The 18503-nt window shown below is 38.1% G+C and overlaps 1 protein-coding gene across 1 annotated transcript in view; it reads left to right on the top strand.

Annotated features, from left to right (window-relative positions):
- The first annotated feature begins 4793 nt into the window (after window positions 1-4793).
- skap1 (src kinase associated phosphoprotein 1) overlaps window positions 4794-18503 on the top strand; it is a 31001-nt gene continuing 17291 nt past the window's right edge. The window contains exons 1-4 of the mRNA XM_084134671.1: window positions 4794-5075; window positions 5809-5914; window positions 6591-6616; window positions 6832-6948. Coding sequence (XP_083990797.1) covers window positions 5036-5075; window positions 5809-5914; window positions 6591-6616; window positions 6832-6948 — 289 coding nt within the window. The 5' untranslated portion in view covers window positions 4794-5035. The remainder of the gene's footprint in view (window positions 5076-5808; window positions 5915-6590; window positions 6617-6831; window positions 6949-18503) is intronic.

Genomic DNA, 18503 nt, shown 5'->3' with positions numbered 1-18503 from the left:
TGACCATCCCCCTCTCGCTCAATCGTATCCATGTCTTCACGAGGCGATTTAATCAGTCCACCGCCTTATTAGCTGAGTAACTGAGAGGGACAAGCTTCCAAGACCCTGTAGCACACAGGCTGGGTTCTTGCCAGTGAGCAACCAACAGATATTGGTTTAGGCAGTGTAAAAACAAACTCGCAAGATTTTTTATAGTATAAAACTGATTAGATTATGAGGTCGAGAGAAGTGAAGTTATTGTACCTGCTTAGAAAGGGCGATTTGGAAAGTTGCCAGTTACTCTCAAAACCAACACTATGGCGTTTTTGTCATAATTTAATTGACAAATTTCCTGCATGTGGTTTTGTTTGTAGGGATCATAGAGCTTGGCAAAGTGTAACCGGTGCTCTGTCACTCATATGATTTAGAGAGTAAAGTAGTGCGCGCCAGAGGGAGACAAATGAAAGCTGACAGTTCATTTTATCAGTGACAGATCGTTGATCTCATGGACTGCCTCCCTGGTCTCTCTTAGAAGGCGGTGAAGGTTGAATATTAGTGGATACTGATACAACCAACCACCCCCTTCTGAATCCCAAAGGCTTTGTATTCCAACCAGCAGAATATGAGCTACAGCACTACACATAGAAGCTAAAAAACCAAAGTAGTATCAGATATTAGTGATACAATTAACATGATTTTATTTTAGGATTAATACGTTCCCTTTCCACAATTCAATCTCATAGAAACCTTTGTATTTAACAGGAAAAATGACATAAATACAAGCATGATGGAAATATAGACAGATGATTTTTAAAGGGATAGTTCACCCAAAAAATACTGTCATCATTCACTCATCTTCATGCTGTTCCATACCTGTATGACTTTATAAAAGAAAATATTTTGTATAATGTTTTAACAGTTTTTGTCTATACAATGAAAGTCAATGGGGTCCAAAACATCATTGAACTGATGTCCACTGTGTGGAATTTGTTTTTATGTTTCATAGAAAAAAATAAATTCATACAGGTTTGGAATGACATGAAAATTATTATTATTTATTTCTTGGATGAACTATGCCTTTAAGCATAATGCACATTAGCCCCTGGTTTCCCAGACAAGGCTTAGTCCCAGACTAAAATTTGAGCTGGTTTAAAATATCTTAAAATATGTCACTGCCATTGTTTTGTCTCAAGATGCACATGTTTTTTTCTAAGGCATGTTTATAACAGCTACTTAAATGTCCTAATTGAACTAAGACCTAATGTTGGCTTAATCTCCGCCTGTGAAACCAGGCCTAGATGTTTTTCTTTTTTCTGAGACTTTATCTAAAAAATTAAGCTATTCATTTCAACAGTAAACTTTCAAATGGTCCTAAACAATTTAGCCATTTATGTATGAGAAAACAGAGAACTGAATTCATTCTGATACAGACCTGTAGTGAAAAACGTTCCTCTAAGCTCACCATGATTGATATGTGGGCGTTGACATAAACTGATACCTGGGAAAATCCTTTTCACAAATTATCACACTTTACCCCATCTTCTTTGAAAATATTTACCTCACAGGTCCTTAAACACCCACACAAACATCTTCTAAGTGATGCCTGCAAGTGCCTGAAGTGTCTCGTGCATGTGTGGGGAGGTTAATTAGCGGCAATGAGCTGAAACTGAGTTCAAAGGGTCAAACCAGCGACAGAGATGAGCCCAAGGCTTTGAACGGGCAAAAATGTTTTCATACCATTTAACAAGAAACGCATTATAAACCGGTTGATAGTAATTGAATCTCATGATGGAATATACGACAAACTCTGAAACTGTTCCAGTGCCTTCATATTGACCCCTGGGTCTCTCGAGGGGTGTGTGACCATGTTGGAGTGTGATTTCTGTCAGGTCGGGGCGGTTGGGGGCTCTCAGATGACAGAGTTCTGCCCCTCCCCCAAGTGAAACGCAAATGAAAAGGAATGCAGAGATAAAAAAGCCTGTGTTCCCAGATAAGGGTACAGAAGAAAGGAGTAGGCGAATGCTAAAAGAGCTCTCTTGGGGAGATGAGAGGCGCTGATGTCAGTGTTGGTGGTAGGAGATCATAGCAGGTTCCTCTCATCAGCCCAGGCCTGTGTTTGATACTGGGTCTTTGTCGCTCTTTCAGCTATGCATTGTTGGGAGGTGTAATCCCGGGCGGATTACAAAGGCAAGATCCTTTCATATGGCTGTGCCCAGCAGGCAGGAGGCAGTGCTCATGCTGGAGTGGAGGGCCACGCTCATTCCTCTATCTACCTTCACAAGGGGCCATATAGCTGCAGGGACAGTGACGAAGGGGTCATTCGGTCATGTCCTCTCCTTGGAATTCTGCTCCCCCTTCTCCATTCAGATGTTTTTCTTTCATGATCTGCCTCCAGCCTGTACCTGTGCACAACGCCTTACACCCAATAAACAGGCAAATATCATAAAATGATGAATATGAGCTCTGATATTTAGCTTGAATTAAATCTTCCACAATATTTCTGCGATGCAATACAGTAGTGAACAACTGTGTTGAGGTAAACCAATATTAGCAACAACCAATATAGGAAAATTAATATTTTCACCTCATAGACTTTACTGAAGGATGATCTCAAGCCATAGTGGGACTAGAAAATCATGCGAGTGGGCTCTTTTAAACAGGTGACCTTCAAGCAATGCCACAGCAACCACACAGCAACGCTCTGGAAACAACCCACAACACCCTACCATTGTGGCCAGGACTTTTGCATAGGCAATCATCATTTACATTTTCTTCAGAAAATCTAAAAACCTAGTAGGCTTTTACATTTGTCTGCAAGGTGGTTAATGCACAATGTATAAAGGTTCCTGGGGTAAAAGGTTCACTTGAAAAGAAACACCAGTACTTTCCTAAACACCACTTTGTCAATATGCACTGAAAAAATTAACCATAAAATCATCATGTGCAATAATGATTTTGATTAAATTAGATCGAACATGTAATATTTTTTTGATTATTGCATATGAAAATCTCTGAAATTATCATATTGAGACAAAAAAAAGAAAAAAAGGCAGAACTAAAAATGAAACCAAATACCCTTTTATGTCGCAACTAAAACATTGAAACACCACTAAAAATACATCATACCTGACTAGTTTTTCATCGTTGGGAGGGAACAGATTTGTAAAATGGATCACATAACTTCTCCAATTAAAATGGAGATTAATTAATAAAAACCTGTTTATATTGGAGCTCCAAGATATTCATTGTACTGGACTAAAGGCAAAACAACATAAGCTCTAATAAAACATTTAAATGGTTATGAAATGCCAAAGTGTTAAAAGATACTGGTACAAGTACAATTGTATGGAGTGTCATTGTCTTTCCTGCAATTTGAGCCTCGCTTTAAGCACTTCATTGCCCAGTAGCCCTGTGTAACTGTGCAAATAATAAATTGCACATAAGTTGTTAATATGTTACTCAAAAATATTTTGTCTAAAACATTTGGATATGATTTTTTTTTTGGGGGATTTTTTTTTTTTTTTCACCTTCTTTACTTCTTTTAACATTTCTTCTTACACAGATTATGTTGGTCAATAAATATATGTAGTAGCCTAAACATAATCAAAATAAATTTTCCTTGCTCTGATTAAATTCTGTTATTAATGTAATAACAGAAGAGATTGTGCCGCCCCAATGTGATGCATTGCATTAGGTGCCAGCTCAGCATCAAACTGTTGCAAACAATTGTGAGAGGCAAGCAAAAGCTTTTGTGATATGATGCAAATGGCTCAGATAGACTACACAGCATGAACAGAAGTAATTCCACTGAGCGTAGGCCAGAACAGGAAGTGTCATTAGTTTAACGACGAATAAAAAAGAGCTACAGCTTCATGTTCACCACGTCTTGTCCTGTCTCTGCATAAAACATATGTGGAAAATGTCTAATTTTATTTGGTTTTAAATAATGATTTTTTTTATTTTATTTAGCAATTAATTATTATTATCTTTTACATTTTTGAATTAAAAACGTTAACATAAAAGGGCATGAGGTAATGATGGCAGATGGCTTAGTAGGCTAATTATTTCTAACAAGTATAAACAATTAACGAGTAATAGGCTAACATTAAAAACAACAAGAATTAATAAATATACATCTGATTATCACAATAAATTAATGGTAAATTTAAAATGTAGGCTACATGTTTTCTATCCAGCTTTGACACTAATTTATGCAATTCAGGGTGAGTAATAGATTTATAAACTACTTTAACACACAAATATTTAAACTTCCGGTCTCCATGAGGTAGTTTTGCTTTAAGATGGCCTCGACCTTTTATAAACAGTGTGGAGCCGTAAACATTGCATAAAATAATAATATACGCACCTGACTCGATCTATATAACGATATGGAAACTTCATTTAAACAAACAAACAGACCAGAGGCCTAGTAACCTAAACATTTCGAGTCTTTCAATGTGGAGAAAAAACATGGCCACTACTTACACATTTGACCGCTGATGGTATAGCCTAGTCACGATCGATGGTCATGATATGAGATAGAGGTTGGGGAAATCAATGAGATCAAAAAAGAGGTGCAGTGGTTTTGAGCGGGGCCCGTTTCTGTCAATTCGTAGTAAACGAATAAAAACACTCAAAGTTTGACAACAAATTCAAAACGGTGTAGCCTACTCAATTTTATTTTTAACTGGGTGGATGGTCTAAAAATATATATATGGTGGAAAAGGCAAATTCCACTTGTAATATTTTGAAATTAGTTTGACTTTCATTTGAGACAGTAGCCTAGGAGACAAGTAATTCGTCTACATCTCTTTAGGCGTTGTTTCATTTTCACAACAATGTGCTTTGCACTTCCTCTACACCTTTTCTCCACGAGCTGGTTCGTGTGGGGTGATATCTCTCTCGATATTTTATTTTATTTTACACTGCTAACTCATTATGTGGGATGACAAGTGACCAACAAATTCACTCAGAATTTTTCGGACCTTCAGTCGTTGACATTAGCATATTTTATTAGCTTTTATTTCTGTTTGGAATCTCACTCAGAGAGTAAGAGATGGGGACGGTGCTTGATGACATCAGACAACTATTAAGAGGTAGGCTAGGCATTGTTTCAATGTTAATGTGTTCAAATCAGACTTTTACCCCACAAGTAGGCTACTTATTTGTTTGTTGTATTATTTTATCTGCGTGTTTTTATTAAGCTAAATTAGAGCATTTGATGAATGTCAACTTTTGACTTTAAAGAAATGCTTCTTATATACTAAACGTGGATTTAATGAGAATTCACAAAGAAATCACAGGGCTTAAAGCACATGTTTAGGCTACATCTTAAAAGTTAGTTTTCAAATTCATTGTAAACAGGTCATAATTATAGAAGTTGTGGTTTGTGTTATTAAACCTACAGACTTATGATTTCAGTTTTATGATTTCATTAGTTTTATTTACTCTTGTAATTATTCTGCTTTGCTGTGTTTACTCTAGAGGAAAACATTTTGTACAAGATGGTACTTCATGAATGATGCCATCATGAGATTGTTATCGTCCTTCTGACACGCAGACAGGATGACTATTGTCATTTACACAATCTGGCATCTATGACATTTGCATGAATAGAACAATCCTTTTGTGATTTGCATCTTTCAGAACATATTGAATAGCAATATCACATGACATAAAGGTCACATTTTTCTTTTTCCACATGTTGAAATTCAACATAAAGTTTTTTTTTCATTGTGTCGTTGTTTTTTACTTGTGTTAGTGTCTTGTAAACAGACTTTAACATAGCATGAGTAGTTTACTGAGATTTTTTCTCTCTCTCTCTTTCAGACTGTGAGCTGTTTGTTTTTGAAATACTCCAGGATGAGAATCTCAGTGATGTTGCTCTAGAGTCCAGGGAAATTCTTCTACGAAATTTTCATGTCATCCAGAAGAGGTGAGGGGTGTCAAAGTATGTTTTATTCATGTGCAGGTATTAGAGCTGACACATACTTACTCCCCTTTGTTTGTATTGCACAATGAAGACCGCAAAAAGTAAATTTATAGAAGCAAATTATTGGCCGCATGAGAATCTGTTCTCCCAGTCGAGCTACAAATGAAACACAACAGTTAAACAGACAGGAAGCAAATTGCTCAGTTTTTCTATTGTTGTCTTTTTAGACGCAAGGAGTACAATTACAGCGCTGGAGTGGTTTTGTGGTTTGCTGTGCTGAAACAAAGTGTTTGCAAGGAGAACAAGCATACTTAGACTTTTTTTTTTTCTTCAGCACATGAATGCTTTGTTGTCAATGCATCGTTTGCAAATGCTGCAGTGCACAGGTTTTTTTTACAGATGCATGTTTATACTGATACTCAACCTGTCATCAATCAAACGCCTCTTCAATTCTTTTTTGAATTTGTAGTACAGCTTTCATTGTAGAGCTGAAATGTTTATCTAGACTAAGAAAGATAGTGGAACAATGCAAACATTACATGCACTTGATTAGAAGCATTATACAGTGATCCATTTTAGTAAAAACTTTGAGCATTGCAAAGTCCATTTGTTTAGAAGGTTATTTTATCCTTTATAAAACGTACTTCTCTAAAAGCATTTCTAAATCTTCTCTTTTCAGACACCCACAAGAATTTCCCCACAGACGTAAGTGAACAGCTGCTTCATAATTCTAATTAATTGCTCACCAAGATTTCCGTTCAGATTCAGTCTTTCCCGGAACAATGGGTTCTTTAGAAAACGAGTCGGTTCGACAAAAATGATTAGATTCTCCTCCCACAGCATTTTCATTTTATGTTATCTGTCGAACTCACTCAACAAAGTTTCTACTTATGTGAAGCTCTTTTATTTTTTTCTCCTAGTTGAATCCAATCTTGAGGATAGTTCAGATGACAACCGCAGCTCCAGTCTGGGACGCTCTGCCCCCTCAGATGATATGTCAGTGGCCTCTGACTACCAGGAGGAAGGTGCCAGTGAGCGTGAGTTCAAGCCACTCTGTGCATATGAGTGTGTTTACTCGTATGTCTAATGCATGTAAGCTGTGATAAGTCAAGACAGGAAAAATGTCTAAAGCATCTTTAGCACTTTTCTTGTTGTGGGGGTTTCACTGCTAATGATGAAATACCCCAGTGGAGGTGTTTGGTAACAGATCACCCTCTAGTGGATTCCCACAGCTCTGCTGCTGGCATTGAGGAGTGTGTGGAAGGGGAATGGGAGGGTGGTCTTTTACCTCCATAGAAAAGGTATGAAGAGCTCCCTCTAGTGGCAGGCGTGGCGGATGTTTGGGCATGTGTGCTGCTGCTGAGGCATGCTGGGTTCTTGGGGTTAAACTGTGGCATGTTTGCCTGCTTTTAACAATGGTGTCTAAATGTTAGCTTTCTTGTGCTTCTGACACAAAGTAAATTTACTTGTGTGTATAGCCTACTAGAATTTGAAAAACGTTAACTGGAGTGAAATGCGACGTTTAAAGAGAGTTTAAAAACAGGATGTACTGCAGATTGAAAATGGCCCACCAAAATCTGTTTTGTGTTTGCTGATTGTTTTATTGACCAATATGGGCAGTTTGCTGTTGCTTCGGGCCAAATCTTTGACTGATCATCCCTGGCTCCTCTAAGCAGCTGGTCTTGAAACTCAACACTGTACCTGAGGGGCGTTTAATCCATTTTCTCTTCTTTATCACTCATCATACACCTGACAATTTTCTCAGAGGCATCAAAAGCTTGCAGCTTTGCAGAAAAAGCTAAAAAAAAAAGAAAGAAGAAAGAATTAAGGGACATTCAATTCAATATCAATGATCACTAGTGACCTGCTCTGAGATGCTACTGCAATACGCTAAAAGTTAAAGACAATCCAGATTCTCTCTCTCTCTCTCTTTGCTGGATTTTACTTCATAGACATATTTTATTCTTTTAACAGTTTTCCAGATTGAACTGAAAAAAAAAAAAAAATGTCAGGCAGCACAATTGTCAATTGTGAAAACCATAAATTATTGTTTTTATCTCGAATACGTCTTCTTGTTCACTGACACGAAACTTCTCACCACCCTGGAAAAAATGAATAGCTACTCCACTATCCCATTTATTTTATATGTTGTTTGTAATTTAGCAACAAAAGGGGGGTCAAACCTGGATGTGCTCCTTTGATTCGCTCCTTTGCCGGAAAAGGCACATAAGTCAAAGAGGAGTAACTCGAAGAAGATTCGCATCATGTCGCTCTTTCAATAAAGATAATGACCAGCAAGGGCAAGTGCAGTTCAGGGTTCATGTTTAGTTCACCAGTTGGGAATCTCACATCAAACCCTGCGATAGGACATTAGGAATTTGAGCGGGAGAGAGTGTATGAAATTAGAGAGAGGAATGTAATCATGAAGATTAAGGTTCAAATGTGCACCTTTTTCAGCAATTCAGATTTAGTTTTCTCATTTGCCTTTGATTTAATAAAGACGCTCCATGCTGTGAGCCCTTCTGATTTTTTTATTTTTTTTGTGCTTAGCTTGAGTGAATGAAAAACAAAATGCATATGTGATATGAATGAGCTGGTGTTCTTGCATGCTGATATTTTCAAATTTGCCCTATTGAATCGGAGGGTAAATATAGTTCAGGCATTCAATTCCTGCACTGTTGCTCGCTCCGTGATGTCACATGCTCGCCTGTGTGAGGAAGGGAAATTGACTGTGTCTGCTTGTGCTCTAACCTGACTGGAAGAGAGGCAGCGGTTGACTCGTCGGTGGGAGGAGTCAGTTTTATTTCATTTAGCCAGCTCTGCCTCCCTGTCTCCAGAGGGAGGTTTGACAGTAGATTTGTTATAGCTGACAGGAACAGATGGGCGCTCTATTGTCAGGGCCCCTGTCTGTATGGTAATGTGAACTGAGTTTCACCCGCAGACCGCACGGTTGACCCCACCGTGCCTGCAGCCTCGTCTGGATGACAGCAGCCCTGCAGCCGAGGATGGGAAGCCCAGGGCAGGAGGAGCCTCACAGCGGGGTGGATGTTTTGCCAGGTCAAGTTTAGGAAATGCAAAAGTAGTAGAATAAAAAAACATTCTTATCTCTTTGAATGGCCCGAGTCGTAGATATTTGCCTGGGATTATCGCTAAAAATGATAAAAAAGGCAATTTTATATTGCATACAAGACGTCAGTTCCACCAATCATTTCAGTCATAACAAATACAGCAGAAAAAGGTGTATGGTTTGTCAGCCTGACAGGAGTTTGTGTGTTTAAGAGGCTAATATCAATGCACGTCCTATCAAAGGCTGCACATGCTCTGGGCTCTTTGTGTGCACTGACTTGATTTATGTCCAGAAACAAAAGCCCCTCTCGTTCCTGTTATCTTACCCCACCACGGCTCTACAGGCAAAGCTGGAGAAGCCAATCAGAGAGAGGCAGAGGAGTCAGAGTTGAGTTGTTTCCTTATCGCAAATTAGATCATCAAGATGTAAATTTGATTTTTTTCAAGATCTTAAAGCCTCTTAATTAATGGTTGTGTTGGTTAGGGAATTGATTGTTGTAATGAATCTCTGGAGAGTCCAAAAAGAGCTTGCATCAATGAAAAAGGCATTTTAGCCTGGCAATTAAGCGATCCCTCGCAAACCAAAGTGACCAGCCTAACATGCAAATCATCTTCGTCATCATCGCGGTTACTGTCAGGAATTTCAGCGGGGCTCTGTCCTGCAGCCTGATCCTGTTATATTTTTCCTAATGCAATGGCATGTGGCCCCGTAAAGGTGGAGTGAGTCATGTGATCATAAGCACCTTACATGACCTCAGTGTCGTTGTCAGCTGGTCCTTATCCACGTTGCCTCTTAACTCCATACGTTTGCTGTGAGTCCTCACACTCTGAGTGTTTCTTCCTCCCTACAGTAAACTTTTGACCCCTGGGTCTTGTTCTGGTCATTTCATGACCTGTCTGAACTCTGTCTAGGGCAACTGAGTCTACATTATTGACCTCAGTTGCCATAGCCACAGCACAGTTCAAATAAAGTTTCCCTAGCTGGGACAGGTTTATCAAAAACTTTTTCAAACCCATTTTCCCCCCCAAAAGCCTCCTTCCATTCTAGTAATCATCCATTAATTTTCCTCTAATCACAATTAATATTCCAATGCGGTTATCGAAAGCGTAAAGAATGAGGCATTGGCAGGCTTCATAGGGCACGTTAAATGACTTCGGCAAAGATGACACCATCTTTCCTCTGCGCTGTCGTTTTTCCCACCCTCTGTTTCCCTTTGCATTAATTAATTGAAATAGACACATATTAGACGCGAGCATCCTCAGTGCTTCGCTGCTTCTGCCGAACGGGTTCAAAAGTTCACTTCACTCTCCGAAGGCTACGATGCTGCTGAAAAAGCCCATATTTGCTCTCGCTCTGTCTCTCGCTCATTTGTAATTTCACCGTTTCACCCAAACACGCTCCTGCCCTGTAAACTGATCATTCGGAAGAGATTTTCAACTGTTAATGTCATATCATTGTCAGTCGCCCTATTCATTGTGCAATGATGAGTCAACAGAGCATACATCACTATATTCATCACGCATTTTCTTTTATTAGTTAGTAAAATATTGCTTCTGTGCTCAATATAATATGTCCAGGTGTAGTAAAAGTTAAAGAGAGGTGAAGAGAGGAAGTCTTTCATGATTTGCAAGGTATGAAATAAGCAGAATAGGAAGTCACAACCTTGAGTGTCTAATCTTCTTTGCAGCCTGTCAGTATCTCGGACAAATGGCAAAACGATTCAATGCTGTGGGTTCAACTAGAGGTTAGCCTTCCCAGGTACCTCTCTCTCTCTCTCTCTCTCTCTCTCTCTCTCTCTCTCTCTCTCTCTCTCTCTCTTTCCTCTTACCCATCTTGCAAATGAGAATTTGATTTTTCTCTCCACTGGATTCCATTTCTGGAGATTGATGAAGTTTCGATGCAAGGCCCAGGTGGCCTGATGCTTTCATTGGGAAACAAATGAAAGCGTGCGTAGGTGTGTTTGCTGTACACCCACAGGGAAGGAGTGCTGTTCAAATGTCTTCTGTGTGTCTTTTTTTTGGTTTTATCTTAATGCAGATTTGCTCTTGGCAACCATGTAGGCTACATGTTGCATTTTTAATATTTAGAATGTTTGTGTTTTACAAGGGCAGCGTTTTTATGCTAGAAATAAACATTCGCTGATTAAGAACTTTTTTTTCGTCTTTATATTTACCGACATAATCCATTTGACACGTCTGGCTCTCTGAGGTTCTGTTCTACTGCAGCATTTGGAATGTTTTCACATCTTTAAACTGACCAGAAGAACTGTTTTTCCATGAAATGTCTTTCTACCCACTGATTTGTCAGCCTGTAGGTATCATTTATCTGTCCAAAAATGGAAAATATTATGCTAATTGCCTAATTTACCATATGTTTTCTATTGAGTGTTGAAACATGTAATAATCATAAAAGAGTCTTTTCCCCACACGGTTCTGAATTTGAGTAAGGATCTTCACGAGTGAGAGGCTATATTTAAGTTTGGGAGGTTTAGGCTGGCCTGGTAATGTAGGTACATCACTGCGATGTGTGTGTGATAAAACACAGCCATCGGTTACCACTGAACCAAATCATTTTCATGATGACTGGCAGGGTCATGATATGACAGATTCCCATACAACATTAAAAAAAAAAAACCCTCTTGATGTAATCACAAGATGAGGATTTTCTGTGAAGTGATCTTTTTTGTAAGGACAATTCCTGGCTGCAGTCTATAAGCATTTTGAGCCAATACAAACACTTCAAGTTAAATTATCCTGCTCTCCTAAATTTTATAGAGTAGCTTAAGATGGAAAATTGTTTCCAGATTTTTGTTGTGTATATATAATAAATTATTTAAAATAAAGGACAAGTTTTATTTTTATAAAGAGGATATTGCTCATATATGGCTGGATTAAGATTACAGACGTGTTACCGTTGGCTCTTGTAGTTCTATCATTTAAACAGTTAAGCCTTTGAACTTTCTATTTATTTACTGAGGGGACACGCGCTGAGGGCCTGCATGCGCGTGCTAGTCCACAAAGGCAACATGGACATAGGCGAATAACTAAAAAAGTTATTTAGAAAGCATTTCGAATTAATTTTTTTCGTTTTGGTTATTATTTTTTTCTTCTGATATATAGGCTATATGGGGCTACCCAACGAAACGAATTCTAAACGGATTTTTTAATCTAAAATAAGAGAATCCCAAATCATTTAAAACAGAAAAAAGTGGAAAAGTACAAAACATTTTTTTTTCTTTAATATTTTAAAACGACGTTTGTTTAACAGAATAATAGGCTAGGTTAATAAGGAATGCGATTATACGGATGAAACTTTCTATAGCCTACAATAAACAATACAAATAATTACGCATTATATATTTATTCAAATCATTTTGAAAATAATTACAAAGTAAAATAGTATTTTGTGAAGTCCTCTGGTAATTAGAAAAATATATAATTTTAAATTAATAAAATTGTCTGACTGTTTATTGTGGAATAAATGAGTAAATAAACAATTAAATATCAAAGTTTTAAATGTGAATGGAAAGCTGTAGGCTTACGGGAAACCAACACATATAGGGATTAGTTAAAAGTTGGGGGTGAAAATCGTGAATATCCTTTTTTTAGGCCTAAACACACAATAAACATTTGTGGGAAACAGACAATTAACAATAGCCTACTGTTATTTTTTTTATTAGGATGTCATTGAATTATTTTTCTTCGTTGTCGTGTTCTGTTAGATTGTTTTATACTACGTTTGCTATATTTTATTGATTTAGGCTACTTTAATACAGTCTGTGTGGGCTCGAAGTTCAGTCCTCAGAAAACACCATTCACTTTCCCTCAACACGCGCCCTCTGGTGGGCTTTTTAGTCTTTACCATTTCCTAAATCTAAAGCAATTCTGATGATATTTACACGACTTATATAAACTAAATTACACTTTTGGGCTATCACTTAATACTGTCGAATTTGATATTTTTTCCCCCCTCTGAAATGCGAAATTTAATTATTTTTCACTTACTCATTTTCAGTTAAATAAAACAGACCCACAATAGCAGCTTTCTGGAGTTTATCAGACGGTCATAAATACCTGTGTGACACACATGTATGTGAGCGTTAACAAACACGTCAAACTTTACGACCGTGCTGCATTCCTCATGTGATCGATGCACGATATCATGAATCATGATTTGCCGTCTGCAGACAGTCGACACGTGTCTGCTGGCATATTTCATCGTTCTTGCATCAAATCTGTTCGAAGAAAACCTAACAAACACGCAGACAAGAGACGTACAAACTTCTGAATGTTCTAATAGTAGCCTAGGCCTATTCCTAAATTACAGACCTTTGATGTCATGCTATTTTATATTTACCTGCGAAGTATGTTATTGAACTCGTTTGATTTAAATCTAATAAATCGATATTGACTGGGAGACCATGAAGTACATGGTAAAAGGCCTTTATTTTGTTTCAGCGTCGAGTAGGCCTACAAGAAACCGTGAAATTGTATTTTATTGTTCGGCTAAACAAATTCAAAAAAAAAATTCTAAACAGCATATTAAATTGGAAACGAAAATAAAAGAAATGCATAAAAAAAACAGGAGAGCAATTCTAACAAAACAGGCAGTGTGTGTGTAGCTGCCATTCTGTGCAGCCTTTGTGAGTCCCGTTGAAATAGATTGTAACCCGTCTGGCCAGCCATGGTTATATATATATATATATATATATATTAAAATATGTAGATGAAAACCTTTGTGTGTGATGTTATGTAGCCTATAAAATTTAACAAAATTACCCACTGCATTAGTTGATACCAGTACTGTTATTTAGCATCCATTAACATTATGCAATGCAATTGTAAGAAAGAAGAAATTATACTTCCTTACCTCAATTTTTTCAGCCCTGTAAATCCTTTATATTTTTACAGACTTACAACTTGGACTGTCACCTCAGGAGTATGGTGGACATAGGCTATATGATTCAGCATTAAAGTTAATTTCTAATTGGTTGAACTGATGCTTTTACAATTCATCCTGAAATACAACACTCCCTGTCTTCCCCTTTTTTCTTCTCTTTTAGGAATGTCTCAATTTCTCCATACATTCACAACATTTGCTTGTGACAGAGTCTTACCAAAATTATATTGAGCGGCTATAACAGAAACAGCAGCAGTGCAATATTTAAAAATAATTATCCTTGCCTGAATTATAGACTCTATATAAGCAGTATATTTAAAAAATATAGTTTATTTTGTAAAATAAATTCATATCCTTTCAGGGTTTTTTCTTTTTTTGTAGCATTTATTTTAGACAGGAACCTGCTCATAATTCTTGTTGAAATAAACACACACTCATTTTTATCCTATATTCATGTTTAGTAAGTTCATTTTTCTTTGTGAATTGGCTATAACCGACAGTACCGAATTCCAAGCTTTCTCATGCCTCAGCTCCACTAGTTTAAGTATATTTCCACATCTCGCCGAACTCATTTTTCTTTTCGGCCGTGTGTGATGATGACACTGCTTTCGAGTCATATCTCCTCTGGCTGTCGCACCCCGGTCCACCTCTCTGCCATCTCAGGATTATAGTATTTGCAGTTAAACTTTTGAATGGATGTCATAATATATGGGGGTAAAATTTATAGAGCTCTGGTCTCTGAACGGAGGACCCCCTTTGCTTTCCCTGCTCATTGCCAGGCTATAAATTCTCCTCTTGTACGGTGCGGCTCGTCAGTAAAGGAACAATGTTGTGGCACTAAAGCATGTTAAATGGTTTCCCACATCATGTGTGAAGCCCACAATTGCGCCGTTAAACAGAGGCCGGCTAAAGGTCCATCCTGGAATCTTGTAAATAATAAGTAATACTGCAAAACTGTTCAGGGGCTGCATGATTTCAGGTCTCGTGTTGTGAATAACAGATCCTTTTCATTCAAATCGAATCAGTTCTTGTTAAGGACAATTTAGAGAGGTGATGCTCAAGTGAGCCATTCACCTAGGGATCTCTCTCTCTCAGTCTTTCACCCCCCCCCCCCCCCCATCCCTAATGCCTTTCCTTCATTTTTTCTCACCCTCCTAATGTTTGCTGTGCGCAGGCATCGCACAGAGGCCACTGCCTTTGCCTTTAATGAGGAAAAATGTGTCAATTTGCTGTTCTCTGTGTGCAGTTTGCGTATTGGTGTGCGGTATGGGGGGTTAAGGATGCTCAGAGTTCTCCTTTTTTCTAATCAAGTGCTGTACAGGAGAGCGCAGTAATTCCGGTCTCTCCATCTCTCCCTGATCAGCATTCCTCCCCTGCCTCTCTCCTCGGCCCCCCAGGGACCCTCGTGCCTTCTGTTTCACCTCATCTCTGAGGTTCACGCCGAGGTCAGCCTCAGGCCCGTGCGTCCCATGCTAACAGAACAATACTGAGAAGACATGGATAGGGCAGCGATATGATGCAGATTTCGTGCACTGTTTATATACTGTATATAGGCATGTCTTTTTGTTGCATCATAGTAATTGGTTGATATTAGATTTTATTTTCATTTATCAATATTGTGTGTGTGCACATGTTATAGATATTAAATAGTGCATGCTCATTTTCACAATTTTACATTTTCCTTTGCCGTCATCTTACGTTCACTTAAAGTTAATCATTAAAAATGCTAATAATTGAATAAAAAACGTTAAATGTCATCTTTAGCAAATATCAAAATTCCATTTTCATACTGTACATTATAACATTTTGCTGACTGAATTTGTAGTGTCCAGTAATTTTTTTTAATGTTTAATTTTTAATTTATTTTGACGAAATAGTATCGAATTTTAATATTCATAATCATTATCGGCTTATCTGTGTCGGCCAGAGTAGAATTTGGTGCAGTATATTTTGCAGTGCAATATTGCTTCAGTATGCAAATGTGATCACACGATTGGTTAGTAATCCTTCACGGACTCATTTAATCAATAGTGTAAATATGTTAGTGGTCTTGACTTTTGTGTCCACTGAATCTACAGTAAATCATTGTATTGTGTCGATGGTCGCATTCGGAAATGTCAAGGTAAATCGGCAATGTAGTCATTCAGTCTTCCCAAGATATTTAATAATTTGATCAATAATGTGCATTCTGATCATTGCCAATGTCGTAAACCGAGAAGAGAAAAAACATGCACACCACCATGTCTTGTAAAATATACCATTTTTAAAGCAACATTTTTGTTATCTGACTAGGGGTGTAACAATATATATTGTGTCACAATATATCGCAATACAAAAATGCAACAATATGTGTCGTGGATAGTGACAATCTGTATTGTGAGTAGTTCACCCAAAAGAGAAAAATGAAAGTTTACAGAGTTTTAGTGTCAGTACTACATTAAACTACTATATAATGTTGAATATAATGTATAATAATGCATTGGGGAAATATTTGTAGGTCCTGATAATGCTAAATGTCTAATGTTACCAGTGAAAGTTACATTATTTTAAATATATCTAGTCAGTGACAGAGTGCAAGCATATTCGTCTAAAATAATTCTGTATTTTCAGCTTCAGAATCATGGATATTTTTATTCTGGTGTTACCACGCCTTTTCATTTCCACCACAAATGTAATCCCAAATTTAGCATTTTAATCAACAGTACATTTTTGGTTAACCTAATAACATGTCTTGGAGAATTGCAATAATATCGTATTGTGAGTTCAGTGTCAGTGTGATGTATATCGAATCGTGACATGAGGGTATCGTTACATCCTTATATGTGACCCTAGTCAGGCATTATAAAGAGAATGAAAACAAACAAATGTGTAAATTAAACTACATTTAGTTTTTTGACAAACCTTTGCACCTGTCACTATTGACTGTGCCCTATCTTTGATCCATAGCTACTCAACTGATGCTATTAATGTTTTTTTTTTACATTAAATTCCTCAGATCATTACAACATCAATCAGATTTTTATAGCTGGATCACCTGCTGTGCTCATAACATCACCTGTGAGTGCAATATTCTGCATGTTGGTGATGTTGAATGTGCACAGAGCCCAGCTTTATTATCCAATATGAATACCTGATATGAGCTTATGACGAATGGTAATTAATTAAATAGTTTATGAGGTTGTTTGTTTGCCACTCATTTGAGACCTGCTGCTCTGGCTGTCAAATCCGTTTTTGATGTCATTTTTACATAAGGGCTCTCTGCAGAACGAGTCCGTGAGGAGCAAACACTGCCGCACATTGGTTATGGCAGGCAGTGTGCTGTGGAGTGATAGGAGTGGTGTGACCTGGAGCTGTGCCTATACCTCCATGTTTAGAAGGAGGTGGAGGGGAGGCTCTTGGTTCGCCGGTATCCCGCCGAGCTCTTCTCGTGGCATCAGTCCCCGCTCTCCTGCTGCCATGGCACTGATGAACGTCCCTCTGCGTGGCACGCTCAATGCCTCACTCCACCAATCTCGGCCTGCCACATTGCAGAGGCCGCGCCATGCATCACCACAAAGCGTCTAGCAGCCGCCGAGAGCGCCTAGAGGAAAGTCATTAGCTTTGCTTCGCTCCCTTTCTCCTCTCCCCACATCTCTTCGTTTTTGTGTGGCTCTTGTGATGAGTTACTGACAAAAATCAAGCTCGGAATTGGACGTCTGCTTAACGAAAGCTAAATATATAAGTACTCTGATTTATGTTTTTCTTTTTTTGATACAATTTGATGCTCCGTTTTTTCAAATCACTGAATACTTTATGATAATTGATGTCGGCCCCGAACAACATGAGAAAACAAAATGAATGAAGTTGTAAAAGGCACAAAGCCTCTGAGAACGATGGTGATGTAACACTCTGAAATATTCATAAACATCCACAGCACATTTAAATGGAAATGATTGGCCTTATGCTAATTAAGGAGGGGGAATGCTGGGGTGAGAGTTAAGAAACCTCACTGCTCTGAATAATTAAAAATGCAATTTATAGCCGAAATGAAAATCCTCAAGACTGGTTCCACGTGCATTTTTTATGATGCTTTAATAGTTCTACAGAGGTAAATGATTGTGTTTATGATGTGCAGGTTTATAAAAACATGTAGAATCAAAGGAAACTGACCAAATGTAAGAAACAGGCAGAAATATAAGATGGTTCGGCCTCTTGATTTTTCCCTGCCTTTTTGGCAGCTTTTTGTCCTCTGTGGCTTTAAAAATATCAAGCTCTGATTGGTTTGAAAGAAATGACTGAAGTTGAATCTCTTCGTCCAATCAGAATCTTGGGTTTCCTTGGAGACAGTTCAGAATGGAAAAACATGCCATTTATTTCTGAAGGTGAAATGTTTGGTTACACTGCTACCCTGTGGAAGAATCACGAATATAGTGACTGGCCAGACACACGCCCACTGTTTAGTTTCCACAGAAAGGCAGGTCGTAGGTTGTGAAGAATGGCGGATTTGTGTTCAGTCATTCATTTTACCGTTGCTTAAGTCTCTGACCGCACCATGGGGTCAGACAGCAAGGCCCGAGGAAGAAGGTTGTCAGTAGGTGTGTGAAGATTAGAGAGACTGTTAATTGTACGCCATTCTCACATTTCTTC

This window comes from Abramis brama (assembly GCF_963993115.1).
Source record: "Abramis brama genome assembly, chromosome: 14".
Taxonomy (NCBI): Eukaryota; Metazoa; Chordata; class Actinopteri; order Cypriniformes; family Leuciscidae; genus Abramis; species Abramis brama.
The sequence above is the reverse complement of the archived record's forward strand: the minus strand, read 5'-3'. Positions and strand labels throughout refer to the sequence as shown.